This window comes from Acomys minous (genome assembly GCF_964271855.1).
Source record: "Acomys minous genome assembly, chromosome: 12".
Lineage (NCBI taxonomy): Eukaryota > Metazoa > Chordata > Mammalia > Rodentia > Muridae > Acomys > Acomys minous.
This window is the reverse complement of record NC_140493.1, coordinates 76422970-76441448: the sequence shown is the minus strand read 5'-3', so window position 1 is coordinate 76441448 and position 18479 is coordinate 76422970. Positions and strand designations below refer to the sequence as shown.

At 45.9% G+C, this 18479-nt stretch overlaps 1 protein-coding gene and 1 pseudogene across 2 annotated transcripts in view; one reads left to right on the top strand and one right to left on the bottom strand.

The window, feature by feature from the left end:
- Window positions 1-260: 260 nt before the first annotated feature.
- LOC311579728 (C-C motif chemokine 4) overlaps window positions 261-18479 on the bottom strand; it is a 31344-nt gene continuing 13125 nt past the window's right edge. Inside the window, exons 3-7 of the mRNA XM_084750559.1 lie at window positions 2801-2845; window positions 2432-2486; window positions 1823-1905; window positions 1196-1310; window positions 261-639 (exon numbers count right to left, since the gene is read on the bottom strand). Coding sequence (XP_084606685.1) covers window positions 552-639; window positions 1196-1310; window positions 1823-1905; window positions 2432-2463 — 318 coding nt within the window. The 5' untranslated portion in view covers window positions 2464-2486; window positions 2801-2845 and the 3' untranslated portion in view covers window positions 261-551. The remainder of the gene's footprint in view (window positions 640-1195; window positions 1311-1822; window positions 1906-2431; window positions 2487-2800; window positions 2846-18479) is intronic.
- Window positions 15690-17352, top strand: LOC311579730 (C-C motif chemokine 3-like; annotated as a pseudogene). The gene is made up of 3 exons (XR_014783685.1): window positions 15690-15887; window positions 16438-16549; window positions 16750-17352. The product of XR_014783685.1 is annotated as a C-C motif chemokine 3-like (transcript).

The following is an 18479-nucleotide window of genomic DNA, read 5'->3' as shown; positions in this document are numbered from 1 at the left end:
AAGCCTCTGAAAGCCCCTTCTCTCTCTGTCTTTGTTTCTTAGTTTGTGAAATTGTAGGCACCAGTCTCCCCACCTCGGACTGGTGTTAACATTCTCATCAGAAGTGTTGAGAGAATCTTCTGAGACCATGAGGCCAAGAGGACTTGTTAAGGTCTCAGTATTTACTCGTTCTCACCGCTTTTGCAGACTGTAGTTTATACCTAATAGCACCAGGCAGCTTCAACCCAAATCAAAATTAAGTTAAGAATCACAACTACATTTCAAAGAAGTGTTTATTATGAAAACACATGAAACCAATTACACGATCATATCCACAATAGCAGAGAAACAGCAACGGTGGACCGTCCCCATGGGAGACACGTGTCCTTTAACGGAGCATAAATAATAGAAATAATACCAAATACAATAACAAAGCCTGTATAAAGATTTTACATTACGAAGTGGGTCAGGGATTCTGAATGTTAAGGAGCAAGGCACTTCTCAGTGAAAAGTGTGAGGGCTCAGGAGGCCTTTCCTTGAAGAGGTTCCTCCTGTCCTGAGCCTGGAGCAGCTCAGTTTAACTCCAAGTCATTCATGTACTCAGTGACCCAGGGCTTGCTGGGGTCAGCGCAGACTTGCCTGCCTCTTTTGGTCAGGAATCTGTAGAAGAAGGAGAGCACAGGTGAGAATCCCATGGGACCTTAGAGGGCATCCACCACTGTCCTTCCCCTGTGGTAGGCATGCTGCTCTGCTTGATCATTATTCGCGTAGGCGAGCATGGTAGATGGGATCCTTCCTGGTTGAACTTGACACTAGACTCCCTGTAACTCTGACCCATGGGTATAGCTATGGCCCCAGGGGTTCCCTATGTTAGGAAACGATGGGTTTTTATAATCAATTAAATAATGTCTCCCAGTGTTTCATTGTTCTTTTGAATGGCCTTTCCACATGATTTCCTTAGCTTAGTTTAAGCAATCTGTCTATATAGCACGCATCTAGTTTCATGGCCTGTGTGGATAGCTTCCTCCCCCAAAGCCCCGCCCACCTGTCACCCCCCCCCCTCCTTTACTGACCTCTCAGCCACTATCAGAACTCAAAAAGTGACCTCAGGACCTCACTGTTCTTTGGCAGAGCTTTAACCCTTAGAACTGACTTCCCTCTGTTAGATAACCTTTGCACCTGAAGCCAGCTTGCCCTCACCCCCAGATATACTTACACCACGGCTGGCTTGGAGCAAAGGCTGCTGGTCTCATAGTAATCCATCACAAAGTCGCGGTGAAGCTGCCGTGAAGTGTAAGAGAAGCAGCAGGAAGTAGGAGGGTCAGAGCCCACTGGAAGGAGAAGCCAAGGTCAAAACCGTGCCGGGCTCTGTCCCTTCTAGATCTTCCCTGAGCATCCCTATTGACAACTAGCACCCAAAACATGGTCCCTCGAATCCATGGTCATTTACCCAGAATGAGATTTATACTCTAAAAAGACTGTCCTCAAGGAAGAAGGGAAAAAAACATTCCAGGAGACTGAAACTGGGTTGAGGCTCAGAACCCTTCCCAATTCCTTCATGTTACAGGTGGGGAAATCAAGGCCTAGAGACAAGCCTCAACCAGAGAGAAAGCGGATTCAATATCTGACTTCCATCCCACTATTTTCCTCTATTGGCTGTTAATCCTTGAGGAGATAGAAGCACAAATATTAATGGATGTCTGGGTAGACTGTATTTAACAGCAGACTTGGGAATCTTCCCTGCTTCCCTTGGTCTCCCTGCCCAACCCCCACTGTTAGGATGACCCCAGCCGGAAGACTGGACCCACTAGAGCTTGAAGGAGCAGTGGGAGGGTCAACTTACTTGGTGCTGAGAGCACTGGGGCACAGAAGGCAGCCACGAGCAGGAGGAGAGAGAGGGCCGACACGCAGAGCCTCATGGTGCTGCTGAGGGAGAGGTTTGCACAGAGCTGAGACTGCAGAGCCCAGAAGCTTGAGAAGGCGGCTGAGTGTTGTGATGATCTGAGTTGGGAACCCCCTCTTTATAGGGACTCTGGGGTCTGGGTCATAGGAGGGGTGGTGCAGGAATGAAAACGGAATTTCCTGAGGAAAGATCATGTCATGGCATCAAGACGGAAACTGAAATTGGCTGAAAGTGAGGAGTTCCTTGTACTTGCAGTGACATCACGGAAGAGAAAGGAGGGAGATGGAGGAAGAGAAGTAAGGTGCATGCTGGAGGGGGAAGTGGTACACCAAAGATAGTGACTGAGATGGAGTGGGGGGGGGGAGGTTGTGAACCCAAGAGGAAGGATGCGAGGTTCACACCTGCTAGCAAGGGCTTGTGGATAAGAAGTCACTGCACTTGGCGGTGAGCACCTTCAGGCAGCGGAACCTTCTCGTCAGTCTTTGCAGGGTAGCTATAGTCTCCAGGGGAAAACCCATAGGGTGTGACCACAAGAGAGAAGATACTGACCACACTCCAGACTCTTCTGTGATCAGCATCATCCAGAAGGGTTTGTTTAGCCTATCTAGAACAAGGAAGGGATAGATAGAAAAAAAAACACATTTCAGGATTATTTTATTGGAATGATAAGAGAAGTAGAGAAAGAAAGCAAATTTGAGAGACCCAGACAAAGAATGTTCCAGGGCAACTAAGGATTGATGCCTCGCGATAGTGTTTGCAACAGACAGAATGTGTAGACAGTCCCAAGGAAACACCTCCTGTTCCTAGCTGCTGGGGGACCTGTGTAGAAGACGCAGCCTACCAAGGCTGGGGTTACAGTCGAACTCCAAGTAGGGCAAACCAGGGAAACTGGAAGGTGGACTCCACGTTCTCACTCACCTGACTCAGTCGCTTGCCTTAGACCTCACACTGTAACATGCTCCCCTGAGAAACAGAAAATAAAGAGTAAAACAAAAAGCTAGGTCTCCTTGGTGCTTGGGAGAGGCGGAGAGAGCATCATCCTGAAGCACTTCATGATCGTTTCACAAGGCATAAGTTTGTGCTACCTTGTTCTTCTTCTTCTCCCCACGCACAGACCACACTCCCTGCGCCACCCACCGTGTCTTCTGTCTTCAGCAGCAGCATCTAGCTTCCCAGGTTCTGTGCTCCCTGACAGCACACAAGCGAGTCTTTCTCATGAGCTCTCTGGGTTGGTGCAGCTTCACCATCACACATCAAAGGACTTGTGCCTTAGGCTCTTAGGTCCACATGGACTTCATTTCCATGGCGTTTCAATTCAGCCCAGCTCCCTGCTCCTCCGCTGTTTCTTAGAGCAGAGACAGTGGAGATCTTAGCCTATTGATGGCAAGGACAGTGATAGAAGTGACTGTCCCATGAGGTGGAATAAGGTGGCACATGAGAGGTAGTCACGAGGTGTTGGGGAGTCTGAGAATGAAGGTTACCCCTCAGGTGTAGGTAGAGCGTTTAGAGTAAGGTTGAACCTCCCAGGGATAGGGAGGAGCCTCTGCCTATGTCAGTGTCTCCACTGTGGAGCCATCTGCTCTGGAGTACCAAAAGATGCTAAATGTGAATGGATAGTTGGTCTGTGAGGCGGAGTCTTATTGCAAATAAAGCATCCTCACCGGTGGTGAAGACTATTCTAGAAGATTAGAACTGGAATGGGTCTCAGACTCTGTTACGTTGCTTTCATATTACAGACATAAGTAGGTGACAGGTGCCATGGCAGTGTTGGAGGTTCCTGTTTTAAATGGTGGCTGTGAAATGTTGAGAGGCAGCAAGAGTATAGGAGCCAGAGAGTGGGGAGAAGTGCTGTGAGGTGCTGTCTTAGCTGTTGTACATGTGAACTCATGGCAGTTACTCTTCCTTTCTGTGGGTGGGGGCCATTTTTCGAGACAGGGCTTCTCTGTGGAGCCCTGGCTGTCCTGGAACTCACTCTGTAGACCAGGTTGGCCTTGAACTCACAGAGATCTGCCTGCTTCTGCCTCCCGAGTGCAGGAATTAAATTCTTACCTCCACAAGACCTGTTTAAGGTCAAGCCAACAAAGTAGCAAAGTCAGTCAACATTTCATCAGGAAGGCACTATAATGAACTCAATGGGTTACCAGAGGGGGGAGAGTGGGGAGTGGAGGGGAAAAGGGGGGAGAAGGGAGGAGGAAAGGGGGTGACTGTGGAGGAGAGGGGAGTAGAGAGGGAAAGGGGGTGATTAGGGAGAAGAAGGGAGTGAAGGGGAGGAGAGGAGAGAGGAGGGGAAAGTCTGTCAGGGCTGGGGAAAGAGCTTATTGAGGGATGTCACGGGGATAGAAGGAATTAAAGGTGCATAGGATCCATGCACACATGCGTCAAAGTGTCAAAGAATAAATAAGATAAAAATCTGGTCTGAACTTTTAAAAGAAAATTACATTAGTTTGTTTTCCTTTTATCAAAAATTGTCAAAAAATTTTACAGCAGTTGCTATAAATTTTTTTTTAGAAACCCTAGGAAGACCAATATCCAAATTCTTAAACTTAAGAGGACTTAAAATTATCTGTCATTACGTACCTTGTTTTAGCTGTGAGTACTTAGCATTCTTTCTTAATAGCACGTCTTTGCATTGCTGGTTAATACCCATCAAGGGTGTGGGTATTACAAGTCGTTACTGAAACATGGCTTCTGCTGACTATACAGCATTCCCCTGCCTGGAAGTACTAACGCTTATCTTTATTGATTCTCCTACTTAGGTAGGTTGTTTTATTGTTTTGAACCTTTGTCTAAATTGGGCTGAGAACTGAGGGCTGACGAGCTGGGCAGAGAGTGGGTGTTGGTTATTCAGGCAAAAGTCGAGAGACCTGTGCTTTTATGTGTGAGACACATTTGTTGCTTTTTGTTTCACACTAGGGCAACTAAAGACAACACGGTGTGTGTGTGTGTGTGTGTATTTGTTTTGTTTTGTTTTTCGAGACAGGGTTTCTCTGTGTAGCCTTGGCTATCCTGGACTCACTTTGTAGACCAGGCAGGCCTTGAACTCACATCAACCCGCCTGCCTCTTCCTCCCGAGTGCTGGGATTAAAGGTGTGCACCACCACGCCCGGCTGGCGATGTGTGTATATTTCAACAGAGCTGGAATGAAGGATTGAGAATGTTTTTCACAACCAAGAAATTGCCCAATAGGTATTCAGACCCCATCATACAGTTATATACATCAAAACATCACACAGTGCCAGTAAATGTGTAAAAACCCGTACTTCAATCTTAAATTACTTTTAATTAAAAAAACTGGGGATTTAAAAAAAATGTAAGTGATAGTAATGGTGGTTGGCACTTAACACAGCGCTAACACATGAGTCAGTGACAGCCTTGGCGCTGATGTGTTTAACCCTCCCAGTGGTCCTCTGAAGTGCTCACCGTTAATAGCCCCTGTTACGCACGAAGGCACAGAGCCCAGACAGGCAAGGGACCTACAGAAACGCACACAGCTGAAACACATCACATATTTGGAAATGAAACCAAGGAAGCCTGGCTCCAGGATAAGTTCATCAGAAAAGGAAACCCACTTCATTGTGAGTTTCTGTTATAAAGCTTAACGGGCACGTCCTGTGAGTGTGCCGTGGTTTCTTGGTTCACATGATTTTGAGCAACAGAATCCACAAACTTCTTCTTTTAAAAAAAAAAAATATTAGAAAGTTTGGTAATTTTAATAGTAGTTTTCAAAACGCTGATGGGGGAGCAGCAAATGCACACGTGATGTGAAGACAGAAGGGAGACGCCAGGGGAAGGATGGCAACAGCAGGGAATGGGGGTTGAGAAAAAAAAATTGTACTTAAGGGATGAAGATATGCTATGCCCCCAGTAACAAATATTTAGCCAAAGTTTAATCTTTTTATAAAAATGACAAAATTATGTGTTTTTCACCTTTAATAAGAAGTAAAATTAGCGGGCTGAAGAGATAGCTCAGTGGTTAAGGGCATTGTCTTTGCTTCCAGAGGTCAAGGGTTCAATTCCTAGCACCCACATGGCATTTCACTACTGTCTATAACTAGGATCGAATCCCGTCTTCTAGTGTGCAGACAGACATGCAGACGAAAACACACATACACATAATATAAATAAATAAATCATTTTAAGTAATAAAATTATACGTATACCAAAAAAATAGTTTTCTTTGTCTTGAATATGGATCCCCATGGCTGTCGTGGGAATGACCTGTGCCCATGGTGTTTCACTATACCCTGCGCTTTGCAGAAAAGGGACACTGTGCCCTGCCAAGTTGGCACTCATCATCATAGACGGTCTCAGGCAGTTCACAGAGGCATGGTCTTGGCGGTGAGGAAGCTTAAAGAACAAGGTTCAAAGCCAGGCAGGCAGGCAGGGCCTGAGTCAAAGGGAAGTTTCCATGTTACTGGAAACCAGGAAGTGGCTTTGAGGAGTGTCAGAGGAAGGGGAGCCTGTCTGGCTCTTTAGCAAGACCACTCTGGCGAATTTGCTGCTCTTGGCCTGCTGAGCACCTCAGAGGGCTGACCTCAGCAGCACTGGGGGTGGGTGAGTGGGGGGTGGGGGGGCTGGGGGTTGGGAGGGGGTAGGGGGTTGGGAGAGGGGTGGGGGCTGGGGGGGTGGGAGAAGGTAGTGAGTGGCTGGAGAGCCCCTGCCTCTTCTTTTCTTCTTAAGATAAATTATTTGAGCTGCTTTACGTTTAATTTTTTTAAAAAGATCTCTTTTATCTTTAATTGTGTGTGTTGGTGTGTGTACTTGACAGCAGGTGCTCATAGAAGCCAGAGCCATCTGATACTTCCGGAGCAGATAGATACACAGGTGGTTGTGAGCTGCCGACGTGGGTGCTGGGAACTTCGGCAAGAGCCCTTTCTTAACTGCTGAGTCACCTCTCCAGCAACCACAACCCCCCACCCCCACTGGCTGCCACTGTTGCCCAAGTTTTAATTTCCAGTATAGTTTAATGTAGGTGACTGAACAGATGTCGGAAGTTGGGGGGGAGCGGTGTCAATGGAGTTCAGTATCAAGATTTACAACCTAGCCCGGCATGGTGGCGCACACCTTTAATCCCAGCACTCGGGAGGCAGAGCAGGTGGATCTCTGTAAGTTCAAGGCCAGCCTGGTCTACAAAGCGACTCCAGGACAGCCAAGGCTTGAAAAACAAAACAAAACAAAAAGATGCGCCACCTGATCTACTGTGGATAAGCGCGCGCGCACACACACACACACACACACACACACACACACACACACACACACCAGAGTAAATGGCAATAACTCATGCAGGAAATGAAGGGCTTGATGCAAAAGGAAGGGATGTCATCATTGAGTCTTTGTCTCTGCTGGACGTGAGTAAGGGGGCCTGACTCCAGGATGCTGTTTCTGCCTTGATGGGTCATGGCGCCTAGCCTGCTGCAACCTAGGGACGGCCAGAGGTAGACCTGACAAGGGTGTTATTATCAGTTAGCCCACTCATGGGGCCACTGATGCCAAACAAGAGCTGAGACTGGTACCCAGAGAAGTGGAGCCTTGGTGGGAAAACTAGGAAGAAACCAATTGGCAGGGCTGGATGATGGGACGCGTGGGGAAACGGGAAGAGGTGAGCGGAGAGAGCAGCAGTGAGAGGCAGTGACAAAGGAGATGCACTGCCCCCACAGAATTCCCTGGGCGCGCAGATGGGAAACTCTGCTGGACTGAGGCAGGGCCTGGAAAGGCTGGAGTGAACTGGAAACCCAGGACACAGATCAAACCCCTCACACCAATGGTTGTGGGTCCATGGTGCTACCTTCTGTCCCGGCCAGCTAATTGCTTTTGGTGTTTCCCCTAAAGATGAAGATATTGCCACTTGTGGTCTTTTATTTATTTATTTATTTATTTATTAATGTGTGTTGGTGTTTTGCCTGTATGTATGTCTGTTTGAGGATGTCAGATCTCCTGGAACTGGACTCACAGACAGATATGAGCTGCCAGGTGGCTGCTGGGAATTGAATCTAGGTCCCCTGGAAGAACAGCCAGTTCTCTTAACCATGGAGCCATCTTGTCAGCCCCACTATGGTCTTTTTTTTTTTTTAAATCCTTTCCTTCTCATTAGTATTTCAGCTCTATGATGAGTTTAATGCATAATACAGTTTATCAGATCTGTGATTTATTCACTTACCAAATAGTTACTAAGCCTCATGATGTGCCAGGCTTTGTGGCAGACAGTGAAGAGTGTTGCTGACCAGTTCTGGGTGTGACCCAAGCAAACCATCCTTCCTGGAAACATCAATCTCTCACCTAGAACATTTCTGACACCTTCTAACTCAACCCTTCTGTGACTCATTCAGTATGTGTGCTAAGCACATACTATGCACATAAGCATGTCATTTTTCCAACCCAAATAGAAACACACGGTGAAGAGCTATTTTCTGGTTTGGGGATCAATATAGAAAGTCGTAAAACCCTAGGGTAAAACCACTAGGGATTGCATATTCCATCAATTACCCTCATTTAAAAGAATGGAATTCTATGAGTTAGAGACTACATCAGGAGACCCTCCACGGGAGGTTCATCATGTGCTAGGATTTGGGTGCTTAGATTCCACCAACTAGACGTGGTCTGAATTTTCATAAATCCGACAGGGCAGTATTTAAAATTGAAAACAAATCTTTACAGAGATGACTGAGGACCCATTGCAGTAGGTGCTGTAATTCTGGACATAGAAAGTGTCCATTGCCGGAAAAGTGACTGACGCAGCAGTTTTTGTTTCCTCTTCTGCCCTCTTCAGCTCTTAGAATCCAGCTCTCAGAAACTGAATCCTAGGTATGAAGGTGGCTTCCTAAGAAGTCAGGGAGTGGGGGGGGGGGGGGAGAGACAGAAACAGTAGGGAGAAAGGTCTGTTAAGTAGTTCCTAACCTGATTGGGCACATTCAAGGTGTTATGGGTAGACTGCGTGTTTGTTTGTTTGTGTGTGTGTGTGTGTGTGTGTGTGTGTGTGTGTGTGTGTGTGAGAGAGAGAGAGAGAGAGAGAGAGAGAGAGAGAGAGAGAGAGAGGTGGGGGGGGTGTCTCACATACCCAAGGCCAGCCTCAAATGCATTCTGATTCTCCTGCCTCTATCTTGAGAGAGCTGAGATTGCAGGCATGCCTGATCACTCCTGGTTTTCCTGGGATGTAGTTTCTAATGAAACACATGATTACGTTGCTTTTCTTTAGAACTGGTAGCAAATGGAAAGAAATTTGGATGCCCCAGTCCTGGTGAAGGCGTGTTGCCCTTGATCTTTCCTTTGCTTTTATGTCTCTTGCTACCAGCATTAGCAATCATCGGGAGGAATGGGAACAAAGCCTGTGTGCCTTAGAGATGGATAGTGAGGGCCAGGGACTAGGGCACATGCTTCCAGATGCTCTGGTCCACGGGCCAGTGTGCATGGGGGAGATTTCACAAGGCCCCACGCCTAGATGAAAAGCTATGGGCGAGCAGTGGCTGCTGAGAGAGGCACAGTAAGTTTTCTTCGGGAATGAGCTCCCAATAGGCTATCCAGATCCAAGTGACCAGCCCTAAAGACATGTATGTAAAAGCAATGGTAAATGAACTCAGTATGTAATATGTAATATGTATATGTAATAACTATAGGAGAATGTTGAAGTGTGGTCTGGTGCCTTGTATTTGTTCATTGATTGCCCCCCCTCAAGATTCTTACTGCAGACTGTCACATTTTGCCTCCCTGTTTGACTAATAGAGAAAAAAAAAAGACCCAGAGAAAACAGATAATGTATTAAAATATGGACAGCTATTGAAAATAAAAGATATTTGTCTAAAAAATAAAATAAAATCAGATTAAAAAATATTACTATTTGTCGAGGCCAGCCTGGTCTACAAATTTGAGTCCAGGACAGCCAGGATTACACTGAGAAACCCTGTCTCAAAAAAACAAAAACAAAAACAAACCCCCCAAAATTACTATTTATTTTATTATGTATTTCTGACCTTGATTAAATTATATTAATAATTTTATTATTGTAAAAAAAAATAAAGAAAGCTGATACCTGGGCAGGGCTAGAGGAAGGTAGGTGGAGCAAAAATTTGAGGGCTTTGCAGGACAGAGAGGATCTTGGGAGGAAGAAAGACAGGTGTGAGAGGAGGAAGCAGACCATGGTGATGGGTTAGGTGGAGAGAGCACATGGCCCAGTTGGCATGGATGGAGGAGATGGATGACGTTAGCAAGTGTTTATGGGTTATGGATGGAAGGTAGCTCAGTAGGAGTTTCTAGAAGGAGATGGTGTGTGATGGGGGCTGGGAGATAACGGAAGGTAGTTTAGGGGATTAATATCTGCCCTGCCGAGGTGAACCAAGGCTAGTCTAAGACGCCACGGGTGTCTGTGTCTTTTATTGATTGATAGCAGATTGGAAAATATCGCCGTAATAACTATAGCCTAGTAATAACACTTACTAGGCCATACATTTAAATTGGCCACAACAAAGGAAGAGGACATGGAATTCAGAGGGAGTTCGGGGCATGGGAGAAGTTGAGGAAGAAGGCGGAGAGATGTACCTCAGTGTGTGGGGGCCAGCAGGGCGTCGGTCTGCATGCGGCAAGAAGGAAACATGGCTCGACACAACTCAGCAGCCCGTGTTGGTTCAAACTTCTAGAGTCTGACGCTGGACAGTTTATTTTACACACATTTAAGCCCAGTACAGTTTAGAAAGAAGTTTCCAGATGTAACACAGACCCCCGTGCACAAGGAGGCATAATTATATCGAAACGCTTCTCAAAGTACATGCTGCTTCTTCCATGAAGCTGGGTTCTAGGGATGATCCGGTGTGGTCTTGGTCACACAGATAGGGTACAGATCATTTGGGCTCTTCGTCACTTCCGGTCCTGGTTGTGGGAGCTTGGGGGAGCTCCTGACATACAGATAATACAAAGATCACCTAGACTATTAGTTATATACAGTTGTGGTTGTTGGGGCTTGGGGAAGCCGCTGACCATAAAGATCACACAAAAGTCACCTAGCTTAACAGCCAGCTCAGGTCCTGCTTGTGCGAGCTTGGGAAGCCCTGGCCTTACAGATAGCACAGACTGCCAGGCTGTCAGCTACCTCCACCCCCAGCCTCCTGGGGTAGAAAAACAGGTAAACAGGCTGTACAGCCTTCCCGTCAAAGAAACACCCCTGAGTGTTTAACATTCCTGGTTTCTCAGAGCTTATCTGTGAGCACAAGGACATTTGTGCTCCCAACAACAGTACTAATTATTAAACTGTCAAAAAAAAAAGTCAAAAAAATCCTACAGCATAACAATAAGAAATGTCTAAGGACACAGAAGAGAAAGATGAGAATTCTTTTTGGTTTTTCAATGTGGTTTTTCAAGACAGGGTTTCTCTGTGTATCCCTGGTTGTCCTAAAGGTCACTCTGGAGACCAGGATAGTCTCAAACTCACAGAGATCTGACTGCTTTTGCTTGCCTGAGTGCTGAGATTGAAGGTATGTGCCACCACTACCAGGCAAGGTTTCTTTTTTTGAATGTATTAATTTTTATTGTATGCATATGAGTGTTTTGCCTGCATGCATGTATATACATCATGTGAGTGCTTTGCGCCTGAGAAAGTCAGGAAAGGGCATCGGATCCCCTGGAACTACAATCACAGGTGGTTGTGAGCAGTCATGTGGGTACTGACATTGGACCCAGGTCCTCTGAAGAAGAAACCAGTGCCCTGAACTGCTGAGCCATCTCTCAAGCCTTGATACAGAGTCTTAGAATCAGGAAAAGTTCAATCTTAACCACCCTTTGATGTTGTAAGCAGCACTTCAATTTGTTCTGGTGGTGTTTCATTTCAGGAGACAGATAGTGAGGTGTACCTCATTTCAAAATGCTTTAGAGGGCTAGCAAGATTTCCTAGCAGGTCATATCATTTGCTACATTATACCTGACTACCTGAGTTCAACCCCTGGAAAGAGAGAACCGACTGATGAATGCTGTCCCCTGACCACCACATACATGCTATGGCACATTCACACACACATAAATACACACATGCATACACAACATGCAGTATAGTAATAATAACAATAACAACAACAACAACAACAATAATAATAATAGGAAATGAAAAAGATGTGACTCTTTAGATACTTTAAAGGACAGACTTCCTAAGGTGAGTCCTTGCTTTATTTGTGCCTGAAACCCTTCACTGTTGTCTTGTGTCTAACCTATGAACTTTAACCCCTCTGGGGAGATTTTGAAGCCTCGGTTTAGCTTCACCATCCATGTTACCCAAAATTCTCTGTCATTTCACCAACCCCACAAAGTTATAACCTCCCACTTTGTCTATATGCATTGAATTTTGTCTGATTTTTAAATTTTTTCAGATTATAATTACATAATTTGCCCTTTTCTTCCCTCCTCGTTTGCCCTCTCTCAAATTCATGACCTCTTTTTCTTTAATTGTCATTACATATGCATACACACATATGCACGTGTGTGTGTGTGTGTGTGTGTGTGTGAGAGAGAGAGAGAGAGAGAGAGAGAGAGAGATTGTGTGTGTTCTTAAGTACATAAATGCAACCTGCTCAGTCTATGTAATGTTACATGTATGTATGTTTTCAGGGCTGACCACTTAGTACTGGCTAACCAATCGCTGTGCTCTTCCCTGAGGAAGACTGCCCCTCCCCCTCTCAGCATTCCTTGGCTGCCTGTAGTTCTTTGTCTAGGGTTGAGGCCTTCCAAGTTCTCCTTCTTCCGCGGTTAGCTTGTCTGTTGATGTCATGGTCAGGTCGCGTTCAGGCAGCCATGTTGGGGAGTCTTCGTTGGTGTAGCTTCTCTGATATGTTTAAGGAGACACAATCTCGCAGCAGACATCCGGTTTCTCCAGCTCTTACAGTCTTCCTGTCCCTGTCTTACGCAATGAACCCTGAGCCCTGGGTGCAGTTGCTGTGTGGCTCCGTGATGCCGCGTTTTGATGAGTTGTGGTTGTCTGCAATGGCCTTGTCCAAAGGAGACGTTTGCTTGACCGTGTGCTGCAGCCCTTCCATGAAGGCCCCCGAGTCCCTCTGCAGAAGGTCGGTCCTCCCCTCTCTGAGTTCTGAGGAGCTCATTTCTCCCCTTCCCTTAGCACTTCCTGCCAAGTTTTGTGGTCCCTGTTCGCTTAGTCATGTATCCCCCTGCTAGACTGTGGGCTCTGAAGATAAACGTCACTAAAAAGAATGCAACATTTGTCCCAGAAAAGTATCAAGACAGCAGTTGGACCAAAACTTCACTATATCTACCAAACCTTTTCCCAAGGACTAGAGAGATGGCTCAGTGGTTAAAGTGCTTGCTTTGAAGGCATGCGAACCAGAATCCGGATCCCCGGTCCCTACGTAATTGTCAGTGGGCATGCTGGCCTGCTGCGTGGGTTAAACACATTAGTGACAGTAGGCTCTGCATCACCAATAGTGTGTCAGTATTGCGTTAAGGAAAGAAATAAACATATCTTCCCCTCAGAGTCATTTAACCAAGAGCAAGTCCAGATCTGAATTCTCTGCTTCATGCTCCCTGTGTCTTCTGTCCGAATGCGGCATCAGCCTGATTCTGTGTGTGCCTAAAGGCTGTCTTGTGACTCTGTCTCTGTATCTGTGTGTGACCGTGTCTGTCTGTCTGTCTGTGTCTGTGTGCCTGTGTCCCTTATATGAATGTTGTGTGACTATGTCAGATATGTGACTGTGTCTGTCTGTCTGTCTATGTCTGTGTATCTCTGTCCCTTGTGTGAATGTTGTGTGACTATGTCAGTTATGTGACTGTGTCTGTCTGTCTATGTCTCTGTATCTCTGTCCCTTGTGTGAATGTTGTGTGACTATGTCAGTTAAGTGACTGTCCCTAACACAGGCTTTGCTCTTTACTTATTGAACAGCACAGAAAACATCACCTGGAGAAGGAAAGGAATACATTATAGAAATATTTAACTTTAACAGACATTACGTCACTGGCCCAAACTGATCCCATCGGACCCAGGCAACAAACTACTATAAGCATCATCGCTTATTACCCAATATCCACAAATGGGTTTTCATTTTAGAAGGTGCTTTCAACCTCTGCATTGGCTACTTTCAGCAACTGGTCTGCATGCGTTGTTCTGGGTCAGGAATATGAAGAGTACATAACTTAAGATTAAAGCAACGCCCTTGCTTAGGTTGTAAAAGTTGATTGCTTGGGAAATCCAGGACAAATACAGTTGGTTGTGACCTTGTCCTCTTTAAAGGCGAATTAAACGAGCAGGCTGAGAACATAGTAAGATGGCAGTCTTAAGTCTTAAATGATCTCAAGGTACATTATTACTTCCGGGTGTGAGATCCAGCAAAACTTCCAGTATGAGACTTTTTTTTTTTAAATCATAATATTGCACCTCTACAGTCTGCCTGTTAATTCTAGTCTTGGAAGGCCAATGTGGCAGACCATCCCGATGAGTGTGCTCTGGATTTGATTAAGAGGCCCTGCCGCAATGAACAGCATAGAGACCAGTGCAGAGGATGGCTCCTGACATCAGTCTTGGGCCTCCACATGAACATGCATGTATATACACTCATACATATGCAGACCACACATACACATGCACATGCACACACACATGCATACACACCTTCTTTCAGGCATGTAATCCTAGCACTCCAGAGCCTGAGGCAGACAAATCCTAATTTTGACTACCTGACTGAAATGAAAAGTAATTAAAATTAAAACATTCGTTAACAGCTTATTTTTAAACTGTGATATTGAAAGTGCTTTAAAAATGAGTTCATGAGTGTGAGTGGACAGGAAGGCTATCTCGCCAAATAAAATAAGAAAAATCTCAAAATATAAGAAAATTAATCACCCACAGGCCCATCACACAAAATATTATTAACTTTTTAAAGTTTGTACTTTTAGTGAATTTCAGTACTGTTTATTTGTAATACCTGGGTCTGGGGTAGAAATCCATGTATAGTCCTAGATATTTGTAGAACTTTTCACTTTGCAAAAGTTGCACAATTTTTCTTGATATTTTATTTACCACTGATGTGATGAGTATATTTATGTCATTTTATTAATATTTAAGAGCTTCATAAATAAGTGATCCAGTGAATATACTATAATATCATTTATAATTTTTTCATAGTGATAAGTCCTGTTTCCTTAGTTCACAGTTACAATGAAACTGGGCCTGCTGTCTCTGTGTTTAAAGATGGATTCATATTTGGGTGGTTTCCACAGAACTCTTTCCTAGAAAGGCTTTTTCTACTTTAATGGGCACAAATATTTTTAGGGTTTTCACGTATTGACACCCACGCTTAAAGTATCTATATGACCCACAACTAATGTTTAACCCAGTTGCCGAGTCACTCTGTGGCTAATGATTGGACAGGAATCTGAAATGTGACCTCATGTTCCCTATTGCTCTAGCCAAGGAATCTTTTAACTCAGCCCCTCATGGCGGTGGTAGGTCCCGCCCCCTGGTCCACAGCTATTCCATCCATGTGGTTAAAGAAGGTGAGAAATAAGAGTTTCCATTCCATGGCGAGGAACAGGGCTGGAGTGCTCATTCACAGAATGGTTTTTATGAGAAGGGACCAGCTAAGAATAGCCCTGGGCTGACATTATCCTGGCTCCTCTTGTTCATGAGAGAAACTACTTCCCCACAAGAAGTAAGAATAGGTCACGAGTTGAGAGCTGAGACTTGTATCTCAGAGATGCTATTCTTGGATATCCTGAGCCCATGTGGTCACCGGGGACCCGGGGTTGTGTAATATTTGACATGACACTGTTGCTGTGCTTAAAAATTTCCCTCCTCACCCCCCGGATTCCATTTCATCACCTTCCAGGGCTACTTATAAAGAGAAGGGGAGCATGGCTTCAGACACCAGGAGGACACAAGCGGCAGAGAGTACCAGTCCGTTCTCAGCTCTGCTGACAAGCGCACGCTCCATCACCTGCTCAGCATCATGAAGGTCCCCACCGCTGCCCTTGCTGTCCTTCTCTGCACCATGGCTCTCTGCAACCAAGTTCTTCTCAGCACCATGTGAGTCCACACCGCTACCACGGGTGTCCCCACTTGCTCACTGGTCTTGGGCAGACCACAGTAGACTTTTCTGTGGCTTTAGAGTCTACGAGAGAAAAGAAACTGATCTTTCTCTTTTAGACTTTTATTTTCCTCTTATGGGATGGGAGTGTCTTTTATAGCTACCCAGGACCTAGAGTCACAGTGAGGGTAGTGGTGTCGTGCCTTTACCCGCCTAAGGTACTCTGTCTCTGGGGTGCCTTAAGCAACGTCCCCTTATCCCTATGCCTTTTTGGCTGACTTCCTGTATCAGAGAAAGCTGTGAAAGAGACATGGGGCAACACAGAGAAAGAGAAATCCTGCAGTGATGATGTGGAAAGAACAGACACAGAAATGAAGACGGACATGGGACATTTCTGATCCCAAATGCCCAAATCCGACACCCCCCCCCCCATAGCCTTAGCCTTGCAACTCTCACCCTAAGCGAGGCAGCCTTCCCACCTCTTAAGTTACATAGGCTGGCCTGTCCCTCTCAGTGATGACTTGATTCATTCTGTCCCTTCCCCTGCAGATGGTGCTGACACCCCGACAGCCTGCTGCTTCTCCTATAGCAGGCAGATTCCACGCAAATTCATCGTTGACTATTTTGAGACCAGCAGCCTTTGCTCCCAGCCAGGTGTCATGTAAGTTCTGTTCTCCTGCTTTTCCTGATTAGGTGGGGTGTGGGACAGGGCGAAGGAGGGTTTTTCTGGCCACGTCGGTGGGGTGGGGTGGGGAGTAAGCACAAAAGGGGTCAGTAAGAGAGGCTCTGAAGAGCATCACAGAAGACGGGTGGGCTGGAGAAGAGATCCGCCAATTTCTTGACCCTCACCTCTCTTTGCAGTTTCCTGACCAAGAGAAACCGACAGATCTGCGCTGACCCCAAAGAAACCTGGGTCCAAGAATACATCACTGATTTGGAGCTGAATGCCTGAGAGGCTTGGAGGCAGCAAAGAACCCAAGGCCTCCATGGGTCCCATGTAGAGCAAGGGCCTAGCCCCCAAACATTCCTGCCACCTCCATAGTTTCATCTCCTGTGAGCTGTTTGCTGCCACATCCGGAGACTCTCAACTTGAATTTTAATTTAATTTAATCTTATTAATTTAATCCTATTTAATTTAGTAATTTATTTAATTTGTCACACTTGTGTTTGTGTCTGTTTGTTCTGAAAGACCTCAGGGCACCTCCCCGTGACACCCAGCCCCCCTCCCTGTTGCTCACACTGCGGTGACAGCTGAGTGGCTGTTAATAGCCTATCCTACGGGAGACTTGATGACAAAGTCATAAACTGACAAATTTACAATGGATGCTTTGTCTATGTCAGAGAAATAATAAATATGCCCTTTAAAAAGTGACTGGCTTTGAGTTTTGTTTATTTTATTTTATTTCCTGGAAAGTCAGAATTACTGGTTAAGAGGAATAAAAACAACTGCTAGGAAGAGGTGAAACAGAGGATGGGGGAGGGGGTGGTGGGAAGGGGTGGGCAGGTGGGAGTGGGTGGGCTTTCACGGAGCCACTCCACTTCATCCTGGAAGTCTGGTTCTGGAACACAGGAATGGTGGCTATTTTGTGAACCAGCTCACAATGAACCTGCTCTAGAAAAATTCACCATTTAAATAAGTATCCAGTGGAGTAGCCGTCAGGCATACCATAAATCAAGCTTCCTTAAGAACAGTTTTGAGTCCACTTGACCTTGGTTCCTCCTTTTGTTTTGAGACGCAGCCTCACTATGTAGTGCTGTCTGGCCCGAAGTTCTAAGATCTGTGTGCCTCTGCCTCCTGAGTGCTGAAGTTAAAAGGCCGTGCTATACATCCTCCGAAAGCTCAGGCATCAAAGCATTTGGTCCCCAGTACAGCAGGACTCAGAGGAGGAGCCTTTGGGAAGTGATTGGCTCATGAGGTCTCTGACCCCATGAATTGTATGATGTCCTATTGACTTGGGGAGTTGGGGGTGGGATTTCTGTGGTAGAAGCAAGATCTATGTCTTGGTTGCCACTAACAAGCGGCTTTTCTCCACATGCTTCTGCCATGATGAGGCCTCACCATGTGCCTGAAGGTGCCCTGGCCAGCTTCAGAAACCGTGAGCTGAAATAATGTTCCCTTCCTTTGAGCTGAGTCTCTGGTATTGTGTCACCATGGCCTAGAGCAGACTGAAGCACCTGCCAGGACAGTTGTATACTTTACACTGCCTGATGAACCAACCAGGCTGATGGGAAAGTAAACCAGGCCTCAGAAAGCTTAAGCAACTTGGCCAAAGTCAGAGCACAGGTGATACAACAGAGTTGCCAAACTCAACTTTTGCTTACTGACTATTCGGTTAACTACTGACCTGCAGCAACTGCCCAATCAGGCAACGGCACCAGGTCAAGCAGGGTCAGCAGTTCATAGAGAACCACTACAAGATGGTCAGAGGGTAAAGGTGCCTGGCACCAAGCCTCACAACCTCAGTTTGAGCCCCAGGCTTCTACCTACGTGGTAGGAGAAGAGAACCAACTCCTTCAAATTACCTTTTGACCTCCACACACACACACACACACACACAACAAACAAACAAACAAAAAGGTATTTTTTTTTA